Here is a 13531-nt window from a genome sequence, read left to right on the forward strand (position 1 = left end):
ATCTGTTCCTGTGTGATGTCATAGAGTCAGAGAATATGCTGAGTTGGAAGGGACCCATCAGGATCATAGATCCAACTCCTGGCCCTATGTAGGACACCCAACAATCCAACCCTGTGCCTGAGAGCTTTTTCCAACACTTCTTGAGCTCAGACAGGTTTGGTGCTGTGAACACTTCCCCAGGGAGCTTCTTTCAGTGCTCAACCACCCTCTGGGTGAAAAAATTTTTCCTGATATCCAACCTAAACCTCCTCTGATTCAACTTTATGTTGTTCAGGTGGGTGCAGGTTGGCAAAACGTTAATGTGATCTGCAGGGAAGGAGGAGTGTTGCCAACGGTGGCTGAGGGCTTGGGAAGAGTGATAGGAGAAATGTTCCTTCCTTGGAGTCCTCTCCAAACACCCCTTCTGGCCTGAGCTCGGGTGCTGCCACTCAGTTCTGTTCCTTGACCTTAGCCCAAGAATAACCATTTGCCTGCTTTAAATAGCCATCAGTTTGCTGCTTAATGACCTTCCCATGAGGTGAGAGCTTTCCAAATTCATCTGTCTTTTCCCCAGCCCACTCACAACCCTCTCCAGTGCTAGTTTGCTAGAGCCCTGCAGGACTGCTGCCAGTTTCTCTGGGACTTTCTGTAAATAAGGTGTCCAGACATGGATACTTGAGCACCAGGCATGCTGTAGTCAGGGAAACAGTTACAGCAGCTTTCCCTCCAACTCCAGCCACTGCCTTCTTAAAGGTATCTCTCTTTGTTGTGTGCTGACCTGAAAATGTAAATATTGGCTGTTCCCCTGCAGCCCAATCCCCTCCTCTGCCATAACATAGCTCCCATGTTATCCCTGAATCTCAGCTCCATGCAGACTTTGGGTCTGCCTGCCTGTTTGCAGTCAGGCTTTTCCCACCAGCTGGGACAAAAGCTTCCTGCAAACAGAGCTGGATGTCATGGGCTCTGCTCATCATCACGTGTGGTTATTCCACCTAAATGAAAAATCAGATCTGTGTAACCACATCTGCATTTCCTCACATTCATGGTTCTGATGCTGCCTCTCTGAACGCTCTCTTTGGAGCTGCACCTGTGATTAGTGAGTGTCCAGGTTACCATCCTAGTGCCTGTGCTGTGAGCACAACAGGTTTCCCTCTGTTTTTTGAAAGCTGGGTACTGAAACAACAGAAGAGTTTGTCTTCCCTGTCTGCTTTAAGTTCCTGAGTGGAGGAAAGCAGCAAGAGAGTCAAACCTCTTGTTGTTTTAGTCCCGTGTTGGCCCCTACAACTTTTAAAAACTCAGTATAAAATGCAAGTTGAGTTATAGGCCTTTATTTGGGTTTACTTGAATGCCTCTATTCATAACTCATGTGCAGTCAGAGGCTGTACCGTACCACCTCTAGTAAATTGCTTCTGGGTGCAGTGCTGTTCTGAGAAAGAGTCATGTCTTGTGTTGTGGCTGCTTAGAAATAATTCCCCTTTGTGCAGGCAGCTCCCAGTCCTGCCTTGGGTGAAATCCCCTGGTCTTAGCTCTCCTTCCAGCAGGATGGGGAGCAGTGATAAACTGGATGCTTTGATAGGAGTCACCCCTTGTTGTTGTGTATCTCATGGGATCCCTGAGTTCCCCAGTATTCTCCTGGACTCCGTGGTGTCTCTGCAATTTGCAACACCTTCTGAAAACTGTTGTTTCTCCCCTTCCCCATGCCTTAGCCCAGACACCCACAGATCACCCTCACAGCCTGGAAGTCACTGCTACAGGAGATTTCTGGAGCTTTCTTCTGAAAAAAATGAAAAAAACAGCAATAAAATGCACCACCTGTGCTGTGGTTGGTGTGGGGTTTGCTTCATGTAGATTGTGATTATTCACCCAACAGACTTCATGCAGATGAGATTTCAATGTTGGGTCTGGGTTTTAATATATAAATATGTAAATGCCTTGCCAGGTTTGGTAACAAACCATTTGGCCCCTGTGTTTTCATAAAATGCTGGCCCTGTGGGAGCCAAATCCATTTTCTTGTGCATAAAATCCAACCAAGGCTGTCTATGCTAATTCTCATCCAAGCTTATACAATATTCATTGCAGTGTCTGATATCTGATTCTTCTTGATAAGTAAATTCTGGTGTTATGACTTAAGGCAATTACCAAATCCCCCAAAAGGCACTAAAATAACAAATAGTGGCTGGAACGAGTAGGGAGAGGGATTTATTTGGGTTAGCAGGTGTGAATAACGTTAAGGACTGTTTCCCTGGTCCTGCAGGTCTGTGTCCCCTGAAAAAAGGGTGTGTCTTTTAGGGAAGTAGTCACAAAGAGCACCTGGGAAGACGGGGATGTAAATTATCTTTAAAAATATTCTGTTTTCTGATTCAGTTTTGTATTTGCAGTTGGAGGTTTAATGGCTGGGTACTGGGAGGGGGGAATGTCATCTGCATATGCAAATTAGGTGAAGTCTAAAGGAATGCTTTGAATAGTGGATTAAATCCTTGATAGCTGCAGAATCCCAGTGATCTGTGCCTAAATTGGGCCCTTAATTTTCCCAGATCAGCCCAGTTTATTTGAAACCTCTGCTTGGGAGTGCTGGTTTGGTTGCTCAGGCTGGCTGATGACCTGAGAAGTTTGTCCCTGGTGTGTAATGGATGGAAAATCGGGCGTTTGGGGTGGGGCTGGCAATCGTAAAAGGATGAAGATCCCAGTCCTTGGTGCTGCTGAGCTTCTCCCGGTGTCAGTAGCACTTTGTGCCTGTAAGGGCAGGGCTAACTGAGATTTCCCAATTCCTTCCAGTCTGTTTAACCCATCCCTGCCCTGCGGCTACGTTGAATTACCAGCACGTAATGAATAAGCCTTTTTGTGATACAAAATGGTTTTCTTGGCGTACCCTAAGGATCAGCAAGCTCAGGCATTGGGCGGGTTCCTGCACTGCTGCTTAGCTCCGGCCCCAGCGCAGGCAGGAATGCGCTGGGCTGGAATGACGGGAATGCGGCTGCTGGCCTGGAGCTGCAGGCAGGCTGGGACACACATTTATTTACCCGTGTATTTCCTAGAGAAATGCCTCGAATTCAGAGGGTTTGTGAGTAACCCACTGTTGGACAAACACAGGAGTGCAGTGCCAGCAGCCTGGCAGGGGCAAACACACTGCCAGCCCCCTGCTCAGGGAAGGGCTCTGCAGGGTGTTTCTGAGGAATGAGCTTTAAAATGAACCTTGGAATGAAAGGAAGGAGTGTTGGAATTGCCTCAGCCTTCCAGGGATGTTGCTGGGTGAAGGAGATGCTGGACGGGGAGCAGGTCAAAGCCCGGGTGATGAGCAATGACAGCAGCACTTGGCACTAACACTGGTCACTTCATTTGTCCCGTGGGGCCTGATCCTGCTGTCCCCTCTTCCTTCCTTGTGGGAAATTTCTTTGTCTCCCTGATGACAGAGGAATGGTGTGTTTTCCAAATGAAGTCACCAACATGAGCCGCTCCTGCTGACCCCTCCGTGGCTGTTTTGTGTCCGGAAAGCCGGTGCTTTATCAGATGGGATGGTCACCAGCTGGTGTCCAACCTGTCCTGCTGCCAGCCACATTTGAGTTGGTGACTTGTGCAGTATCTCTGCTGCAGCTCTGTTCACCTCCTGTACAAAGCTTTTATACCTTTATGACAAAACTTTTCAGCCCCATAGCTCAGGGCAAAATTCTGCTTTTTCCCAAGGGCCAGACCATCACTTGATATCTCCTGAGTCACAGCCTGCCAGTGTCCTGCAGACCTGGACATTCCAGCACAGCTTTGGTAGTCTCCAGAGGGATGTGCTGTGGAAATGGCTGGGCCATTAGTGCAGAATGCTGGAGGGTTGTGGGGGCAAAAATACCGCGGTGTTCTTCTGCGAAGGAACACACCCTTCTTCCTGGCCACTGTTGTCTGCAGGTCTTGTGAGCTCCTGGGAATCGGGCTCTTCCAGAGGCAGCCAGATCTCAGCACTGGGATGGTGGGGCAAGGGGGAGGGTCCCTGGGTGGTGTGGTGGGATTTGCACCCGTGGGCAGCAGACAGCAGCAATCCCTGCCTGCAGCTGGGCAGAGAGAGGCAGCCAATGCCAGAGCTGTCTCTAGGCTTCAAGCTCTGGCTCCTGAATTGCAGTGCTCTGCAGTTCAGCTCACTCTCTGAGCTGTGGAGAGGCAGGAGGATTGCTGGGCTCCTGCCAGAGCCAGAGGCCATAGGAAAAGGCCTTTCTCCCCACACCCTGTTGCTGGACAGTTCATGCTTTGGCTGATCCCCCTCCCTGTTTTTTTCCATTGCAGGCATCCCGACTCTCATCGTCCTGGACTCCAAGGGAGACATGATCACGCGGCAGGGCCGGGTGGAGGTGCTGAACGACATCGAGTGCCGCGAGTTCCCCTGGCACCCCAAGCCCGTGCTGGAGCTGACGGACTCCAACGCCGTGCAGCTGAATGAGGGCCCCTGCCTCGTTCTCTTTGTAGGTATGGATGGAGCATCCCTGCTGTGACAGCAGAGCCTGTGCTGGGGAAGGGGGCTGGGCAACCTGCCAGCTTGGCTAGAGCTGGCCATGGGGCTGGGAACCTGTCTCTGGTGATGACAGTCTCTGGGAAGGGATATCACTTCCATTTCCCATTGCTTTGTGCTCACAGAAGGGCCAGTGGGGGGAGTGAGCTCCCTTTGGAAGCCCCTTAGGGCAGAGCTGGAGCCTTTCCTGTACCACAGCAGCTCACAGGGGTTTCCCAGAGCCTCCTGCAGCTCCCACACACCACCCTGGGATGCGGTGGAGCGGTGATTGGCAGCGCAGAGGAGCTGTCATAACAAAGGTGTGGTGGTGGCTGTGGATAAGGAATGCTGATGAGGTGTTGGGAGGATGAGAATTACACTGTCACAGCTGCTGGTGATGGAGATGGGAAAAGCCTTTCTGGAGCAGGGACTTCAGGTGCATGTGATGTTACAGAGGAGTCAGAGGAAGTATCTGTGAGAGGGATCTGTGCTTGAAACCACAGCTCAGGGCTTGAGTCCCTGGGCTGAACAGGGCTGTGACAATCAGAGCAGCCTTTCATGTTCTGCTGGTCCTTGATTCCCCCCATTCCCCTGGCTGCAGGACAGGGCAAGTTTTCCCCCAGAGTTCCTGTCCTTTCACTGCTAACACACACATGATGCTTCCCTGCAGTTAGACACAGGCCTAGAGCTCACCCAAAGCGTGGATGGCTCATTCCTCATTGCTTCCCTGCCAGCAATGGACACAATGACTCAGGAAAGGGCATGGCTGGGATGAGCTGTGCTGCAGGCTGAGCCCTGGGGTGCACACAGCATCCCAGGGAGGGAATTGAGGGGTCCTGGGATCTTGGGGGAGTGCAGCTGTGTGCAGTTTGGGGGTTGTGCTGAAGAAGCCCCCCTTGCCTTGCTCGTGTTATGCCAGGCCCAGGGCAGGGCTCGTGTCTCGCTTCCTCGTGTGCCCTTTGTGAGCAGCACACGCTCCTCTGCAGCGCTGATAACACAGCCCTCGCTCCTTTCCTTCTTCCCTTTCAGATTTCCTTTTGACCCCTGGTTATTTATTCAGTGCAGCCCAGCAGGGGATGTGAGCACAGAGCCAAAAATCCTCTCCTCACGCAGGAAGGACTGGCTGGCCACGCCAGGCTTGATGGGTTGGGGCTGGCCCTGCAGGCCTCTGGAAAGAATTGTTTTTATCTTGCTCTGAGCAAAGTTTTTCTATCACCTTGCTGCAAATAGTTCATCAGGAGAGCAGCTGGGGCTCTTGCTTGGTGCTTTGGGGGGTGGATGGTCTTGATGAAATCCACCAGTGATGTGCTAGGGCGGAGATGCAGCTGGTGCTGCAGCAAGGCAGGCACTGGGAATGGGAGCTCCTGGCCAGCTTTGTCCTGCTGGGAGACCCCCCAGCAGACCAGTGCCTGAACTGCACAGGCAGCAACACCCCAGGAGAAGGCAGGATTAGCAAGTGCTGGTGCAGAATAAATCCTGAGTGATCTACCTCCTCCCCCAGAGGGGTTAGGGCTGGGTTAGCCAGAGTGTGCAGGGCTGCCTGGAGCACTGCCAGCAGCCAATGTTTGTAGGAAAATCAATCCCTGCAGACACCTCGCAACTCAGTGTATTTATCACTGCCATGCACGCAGGACAGACCCTGAAATCCAGTGTGCAGCGTCTCTGGAATCTCCTGCTTTGCTTGGAGAAGCCTGAGAGGAGGACAGGGATGTGTGAAGCAAGGGCAGAGAGTTTTCCCAGCATGAGCATGGCTTTTCCCAGCTGTGGGTTGGACCTGTCGTGGTGGTTACATCAGGGACCATGATGGGAGACAAGGGGCTCTCTTCTGCCTTCTTCCTTTAATGCCTAGAAGTTGTCCCCGAATTGGAATCTTTTAATCTCCATGCTTCCCAAGGACGCAGACTGTCCTCTTTCCAGCTCACTATTTGAACTTCAGTGCTGGCTGGCATTTGATTGATGCTGCCATCTCTTTCTGCCCTACCTCTGTCAAATCAAAGCTGCCTTCACAGCGCTGAGACTGGAGCAGCAAAGCTGTGGCTCAGCCATCCCAAGGCAGAGGGATGGTGGGTGGCAGCAGGCTCAGATCAGCACCTTTCTTTAGTCTTCAAAACATGCTCAAATCACAAAGCAGCTGGTTTTTGTCCCTGTTTGTCCCTGCACATCACCAACAGCACCAGGGAGCGATCAATGGAGTATTTGGGGAGCAGGAGTTGCTTTTCTCTTAGGTGTTTCCCTGTAGTGCATTTCAGCTGCTCCCTGGCTGCTCCAGAGCTGTGTGGCTTTGAAGCCTGTGCGGCACATCCGGGCTCCGGCTTCCTGCGCCGTGGTGCCGAGGGACAGAGCTGCCAGCACCTGGCCCGTTTGCATCCTTTGATCCTAATCTCCTTTTTTTGCCTTGCTTCTTCTTGTTTTGTCTCCACAACCCCCTGCCCCGCAGATTCAGAGGATGATGGGGAGTCAGAGGCGGCGAAACAACTGATTCAGCCCATAGCTGAAAAAATCATAGCCAAGTACAAAGCCAAAGAGGAGGAGGCACCGTTGCTCTTCTTCGTGGCGGGTGAGGTAAGTGAGAGGGGAGCACAGGGCTGTGTCCTGCTGGGTATGGGGACTGAGTGGAGTTGAGTACCATTGTTGTTGGTGTTCAGGGGGTAAACGGAGGCACAAAGCTACTGCAGCTGTCAGGCAGCACGGAGCAAAACCATGCTTGAGGCCTGGCTCAGTCTGTGCTGTCCTTGCTGGATATTACTCCCAGCAAAGGGTTTGCTCAGAGGTGGAAAAGTCTGAAGGTGGGAGAGGGACAGGCAGAGGCAGAGTGGGGTGGTGGGAGGGAGTGAAGCTGCCCTGCTGGGGCTGCTGCCTGCTCAACCCTGAGGCTGTGTGTGCAGGCAGGAAAGCGGCTGGACAGGAGAAGATGATCAGGGTTTGAGTTTCAGCCTGGCCCAGCCAGTGAAATTTCAGCTGTTTCCCTGAGCTGACCATGTTTTTCTTGGCTGGGATGGTATTTGAGGCATGTGCAGGCTGCAGTGCTCGGAGTCAAAGACCTGGAGAGAATGGGAAACGGGAAAAGCGGAGGACTTTTGGCCTCCCTTTTCCCCACACAGACACTTTGCCCTGCTGCAGTCTGGCAAACGAAGTCAAAAAGGCTCCCAGCACCCCCAGGCCTGCCGTTCCCTCCCACATCACTGCTCAGGGCCTGGGCAGGTGGGAGCCGCTGCGCCTGCTCCGTCCCTGCACGCCCACGTCACAGCCGCAGTGTTCCATGCGCGGAGCCCTCCGGAGCCGCCCTGCGACAAAAGGGTCCCCACTGCCACACCCAGGCCCCCCCCAGCCAGCCAGGCCCACACTGCCACCTCCCACAGCCCCGCTGGCCCCCTCTGTGCAGCCGCTCCCGCTCCCAGCACCGGAACGGGTCTCTGAGCATCCCAGCTCAGCCCCGCACCCTTGAATAAGTCCCTTGTTGGAAAGGGCTATTTTGGGAGGGTCTGGGACCTTCCCCCCTCCCCCAGAGCCTGCGAAGCGTTTTCCTCCCGCTCGCCGGCTGTAGCTGAAACATTGCTGCTATTCATGCAGCTCCCGACGGCCCTGCGGCGGCCGGCCCGAAGAATGGGGAGCGTCCGGCACATCCCATTCATCCGTCACCTCAATAGCCGGGAGCGCTGGCCCCGGGGCTCCGCTGGCCCCCACGCACAAAGCAGCCTGGCCATGGCCGGAGCAGGCACCTCCCATCGCTCTCCCTGCACCGTCTGGACCGATTTTGCATTGATTAAAAATATTCCTTGGTGCCTTTGTAAATAAAGCACGAGGCGTCCCGACACCTGGGTGGGGGCGATGAGCCCAGCCCTGCTCGCCCTTCCAGCCACGTGGTCCAGCTGCGCCAGAAACCCCTGCAAAGGAAGGGGAGGCGCGACCGCAGCTCCCCAGCGTTGCTGCCACACGCTGCAGAGCCCCGGCTGCCAACCAGCTGGATGGATTCCATTCCTGCCCCTTGGAAGGGGCGCGAAGGAACGCCCCACTCCGGGTGCGGCGCGCTGTGGGCTCGGTGATGAATTGCACCAGTGCTGGCTTTTTGCATCCCACAGCCTTGGGAGGGATAAATCATTGCCTTTGACCAGAGCTGAGGCGTGTCTGGGTGAGGGGAGGGCAGCCATCTCCCCCTGCAAGCAGCCTGCTGCTCCTGTGTGTGCCCAGACACTGGGACCTGCTGGTGGGGTCTCATTGTTGGCTCAAAGCACGAGTCTTCATCCCATTCCCGTTCTTTGCTTTGTTCTGGGCGAGCGCTTAGGTCCCTTTGGTATCTGCCCTTGGTGAGCAGCAAGGCCGTGGCTATGCTGGCAGAGGGCTGGCAGTCCCCACATTCAGCACTTGTCCCCAGTTCCTTGAGGATGTCCCAGAGGTTCTGGGGTGGCCGGGGCAACAGGTTGTTCTGGAAGCAGTGCCTCTGAGTTGGAGTGCATGAGCCTGGGATAAACCAACCCCGTTTGGTTCTGACACAAACCATGAGCAGAGCAGGCACCAAGATGGATGTGCAGGGCTGGTGCAAGGCCCAGCCCCTCGGGATACACTGGGGGCTGGACTGTGGCAGCAGTGAACTGCTCCTGGTCTCCTGGCTCTGCTGATGACTCCTCTGTCCTCCTTTTGGCCTCCAGGACGACATGACCGACTCCCTGCGGGATTACACCAACCTGCCCGAGGCTGCACCCCTGCTCACCATCCTGGACATGTCAGCTCGGGCCAAGTACGTGATGGATGTGGAGGAGATCACTCCCGAAATCGTGGAAGCCTTTGTCAGCGACTTTCTAGCAGACAAGCTAAAACCTGAGCCCATCTAAGGGGCCCCTGCGCCAACAGACGTTATTTAAAACTAGGTCTCTCTTCCGCCGCTTGTGGATTCTCCAGCGTGTCCTCACGCCCGACCCAGTATCCAACCTTCTTGTGGTGCCTTGTTTTACGCAGTGAATCCTTCTCCTAAGCAAACTCCTTGAGATGCACTTTCAGCAGGGAGTTGTTGGCGTTTGGAGACTTCGCTTGTGCTTCATGGTGATATATTCTCTAATAACCAGGCCAGAACTGTTACCATATTGTTATTTTATACATGGCACTAGCTAGCAGGCAAATCTTTCTGCATGGTGTTCTTCCCAACGTATGCATCATGCAGTGGGTGGGGTTCTTGGGGCTCTTTTCTTTCTTCTCCCACTTCTTTCCTTTCTCACCACCCCTGCTGACTAAATGAGTTCCAGGAAGCAATAAGGAAATGGTCCCCATCGCCCCTGGCCAGTCCTTTCTCTCCCACACAAGTGCCCTGACAAGGCCAAGACAAAGTCTTAACTGCTGACAACCTCTGAAAGACCCCGGCACAGCCAAGCTCTTCCTCCTGGGGGTGAGACCTTCCCTCGTGGGTTTCCCACCCCCCACTCCAAGCACCTACAGCCTTAGGCAGCGCAGGCTGTGCGTGTCAGATCCATCCCCGTGCCATGGGTAGGTATTCCCTCTGTCCCTCCCACTCTGAGCCAGGAGGAGGATCACCACCGGGCTGCCCTCACCTCTTGTCTCTTCCTTGTGCTCTCCCTGTCCCCTCTCGCCCCTCTCTGTCTGGTATGAATTGTCCTCTCCCTTCTGTGTTAGTTGATTGAGCTGTTTTTTCGTAGGTGTGTCCCGAACTCAACGTTAATGGTGCTGTTCTTTAAAAAAATAACCAAAAAAAAAAACCAACCCCAAACCTTAAGAAAAAACCTCTCCCTTAATCCAAGCAGCACAGCCGAGCCCTTGAAAAGTGACATTGTAAAAACTGTACATGGTGATTGGAACTTTGTAATAAAACTGTTACAATGACCTCGTCCAGGAGGTGCCGATTGCTGCGTCCTGCTGGCAGGGAGAGGGAGCCTGTAGGGGGAGAGGAGCCCACAGCCTGACCCCATGGATAGGTGGGAATTGTGTGTTCCCCCCCTTGGGCTCACACAGCCCCTGGCTGTGCCTGCTCTGCTGAGGTGGCTCAGAGCTCCCCAGGAGGGAGGGAGCCCTTTGGCAGCCACTGGGGCGTTCCCAGCCTGATGTCCCAGCCTGAATAGCCCGTGTTGTGCAAGCCACTGCTTTTCTCTTTCAGCTCATTAGTCAGCTATGGCAGGATTATGGCCTCCTCTTTTATCCTGCTGTAGCTTCCCACCCTGCCAGGAGCTGGGAACGGCCGCCAGCTCAGCCTGTATAAACCCAGCCTGTGTTTTGCACGTTTCAGGGGTTCCTGTGTTCAGCAGGGATGAAGTGACTGGGGAACAGTTCCAGGAGCAGCCCAGCACCTCCCAGCAGCGGTGTGGTCCGGATTGCTGGAGCTGGGACACTCCACATCACAGCCAACCCCAACCAGCCTGGCCCACGGTGGGGTTGGGGTGATTGTTGGAGCACAGGGTTTGGGTAAACACAGGCAGGACCCGTTCAGGTGACAGCAATCTGGCCTTTCTGACCCAAAACCACAGCCAGACTGGGAAGGCCACACGCTGTCAGGAGCAGCCTGGCTGGGCCAGCACAGATGAGGGATCTGAGGTCTCCACAGATGTGCTGGGTGAAAGGGCTGGAGCAGGAGGGAACCAGCTGAGGTGAGGCCAGGGCAGCTATCCGGCCTTTCCCTTCTCGCTGTGATAACCCTTCCCTTCTCTCTAGCATCACCGTGTGGCCATCACATCCATCAGGAGTCACACACTCATCCCAGCACTCTCCAGCCTTAAATATTCATTTACTACAAACCAAACAGCCCGAGCTGCTCTTTTATTAACTCTCATGGGAACCAAAGGCAAGAGGTGCTCCTTCATCCCCCAAACCACAGCAGTTCAGCCTGGCACAGGCAACTTGTGCCTGTCATCCTCCTGCTTGTGCCTCCACAGCAGCTGCCTCTTGCCCTCAAACAGCATGATGCCAGCAGCAATGGCAGAGTTCAGGCTGTCCACACCTGGCACCACGGGAATGACCAGTCTCTTCCCCCCCGTGCTGGCTGCAAGCCGAAGTGCAGCCGGACTCAGGCCGTGGGTCTCCCCTCCGATCACCACGGCCACTGGAGCTCGTGCCCAGTCCTCGTAGTAATGCTGTGCAGCCAGCTCTGGGATTCCTGCTGCTCCCTCCTCACCCTCGTGCTCAGGAGGTTGGAGCATGAGGTCCTCAGGGCTGGGTTTCACAGGAGCTTTTGGGCTGGCGGGAGCTGAGCCAGCCCTGTCAGCCCCTCTTGGCACGGACGTGGTGCCGGCCGGAGCGCTGGGGTTGTTGTCGGCCACGCAGACCTGGATACCGGCTGGGAGCTTGGTGGGAACAGATTCCCAGTCCAGGTTGGTGATGATGGGCACACGGAAATGAGCCCCCATGCCTGCACGGAGCACTTTTGGCTCCCATGGATCCACACAGCCTGGGAAGGAATGGGGAGAAACAGTGACAGCGCAGGGATTGCCACCGAGGGGGGATTCAGCAGCCATGCCAAACCATGCCAGCCACTCTGGGGAACATCTTCAAGCACCTCATTCCCTGCCTTACACCCAGACTACTCAAACTTTGCTCTTACCTTTGGTGAGCAGCACTTTCTCACAGCCTGCTCCTGCTGCAGATCTCAGAATAGTCCCCAGGTTTCCTGGATCTCGGATGTTGTCACAGATGAGGAGCAGTGGCAGGGAGCTGGCGAGCTGAGCTGCAGGGTAGGACATCTTGGCAGGGTCAGGTTTGGAAAAGATGCCTGAGGAAATGAAGTGTGACAGATTTATGACTGACCCACCCCAAGGAGAGGCCTGGTCTGAGAGAGTTGGCCCAGATCTCTCTAAAGACGTGCTGGAGGAAGTGTTAGGAAAAGCACCACCTAAAGGTAAGTTTGAACAGAGTTTGTCACTTGGCAAGGAAAACTTATTTTCCAGCAGTGCTATGTCTAAGGAAAGAGTATTAAGACTCATTATCCTAAATATGAAAAATTTCCCTTTGGGCAGTGTTGCAACTGTTTCAGAGACAACTTACCTAGAAGCCCCTGAGGAGTTACGAGGTCAGACCAGGTCTTAATGTCTTCAAATTTCACCTTAACCAAGCTGGCTCGTTTTATCTCTGCCTCAGGCAGCAGCTTCAGGTGCCCCACAGTGCTGAAGAAGAGTGTCTGTGGCACAGCTCCTGCCTCCAGTGCATCCTTGATCAGCCTGTGCCCCTCCAGCAGAACCTTCCCGTTATTATCCCGAAACTTCTTTGACTTGGCAATAGTCACCACTTTTCTGTGGAGAAATTATTCAGATAATGTGGCTGTGATGCTCACACCACCTTCAGTCTGACCTTCAGCAGCCCCTGAGAGCTTCTCTGAGCGGTGACAAAGATGATCTGAAGGACTGAGAACCTGTCCTAGGAGAAAAGGCTGGGCAAGTTGGCTCTGGGGTGACCTTAGAGCACCTTTCAGTACCTGAAAGAGAGCTGGTGAAGGACTTAGGGGCTTGGACTGCCAGTAGAATGAGGAATGGCTTTAAACTGCCAGAGGGCAGGATTAGATGGGATATTGGGAAGGAATTCTTTCCTGTGAGGGTGCTGAGGCCCTGGCACAGGGTAGCTGTAGCTGCCCCTGTATCCCTGCAAGTGTCCAAGGCCAGGCTGGATGATGCTTGGAGCAGCCAAGTCTGGCAGAAGGTTTCCGTGCCCATGGTAAGGGGTGGAACGGGATGGGTTTTAAGCTCCCTTCCAACACAACCATCCCCCGGTTCTATGAACCCCTCCCGGTACCTTCAGCCTGGCAAAGCGTGTCAGTCTCCCCGCTTCCTCCCACGGGCGGAACTCCGCTCCCGTTCAGGAGGGTTCTGAGGGGCAGCACGGCCGGGCCCCGCTCCCCGCGCTCACCCCAGCCTGCGGTCCCCGGGCGCCGCCTTCTCGTACCACAGTCCCGGCGCGGCCGCGCTGCGCTCCACGGCGGCCGGCGGCTGCGGGCGCTCCGCGGGGCTCTGCGGGCTCTGCCGGGGGCTCTGCCGGGGGCTCTGCGGCTGCAGCACCCGCACCGGGCTCCGCCGCAGCGCCCGCACCCCGCGCCGCCCGGCCGGGTCCCCCCGCGGCCTCAGCAGCGCCCGCCCCGCGCGGCCCAGCGCCGCCATCGCC

General features: G+C 54.8%; 2 protein-coding genes across 2 annotated transcripts in view; one reads left to right on the forward strand and one right to left on the reverse strand.

Annotated features, from left to right (window-relative positions):
* The window catches only part of NXN (nucleoredoxin), a 46552-nt gene extending 36269 nt beyond the window's left edge, over positions 1 to 10283 (forward strand). Inside the window, exons 6-8 of the mRNA XM_015646938.3 lie at positions 4246 to 4425; positions 6885 to 7009; positions 9094 to 10283. Coding sequence (XP_015502424.1) covers positions 4246 to 4425; positions 6885 to 7009; positions 9094 to 9276 — 488 coding nt within the window. The 3' untranslated portion in view covers positions 9277 to 10283. The remainder of the gene's footprint in view (positions 1 to 4245; positions 4426 to 6884; positions 7010 to 9093) is intronic.
* An 883-nt stretch (positions 10284 to 11166) lies between these two features.
* Positions 11167 to 13527, reverse strand: MRM3 (mitochondrial rRNA methyltransferase 3). The gene is made up of 4 exons (XM_015646220.1): positions 13280 to 13527; positions 12425 to 12669; positions 11985 to 12152; positions 11167 to 11831 (listed from the first exon to the last, which is right to left on the reverse strand). The coding sequence occupies exons 1-4, from the start codon at positions 13525 to 13527 to the stop codon at positions 11266 to 11268; spliced, it is 1227 nt and encodes a 408-aa protein (XP_015501706.1). The 3' UTR covers positions 11167 to 11265.
* Between the last annotated feature and the right edge of the window lie 4 nt (positions 13528 to 13531).

Source organism: Parus major, chromosome 19 (assembly GCF_001522545.3).
Source record: "Parus major isolate Abel chromosome 19, Parus_major1.1, whole genome shotgun sequence".
Taxonomy (NCBI): Eukaryota; Metazoa; Chordata; class Aves; order Passeriformes; family Paridae; genus Parus; species Parus major.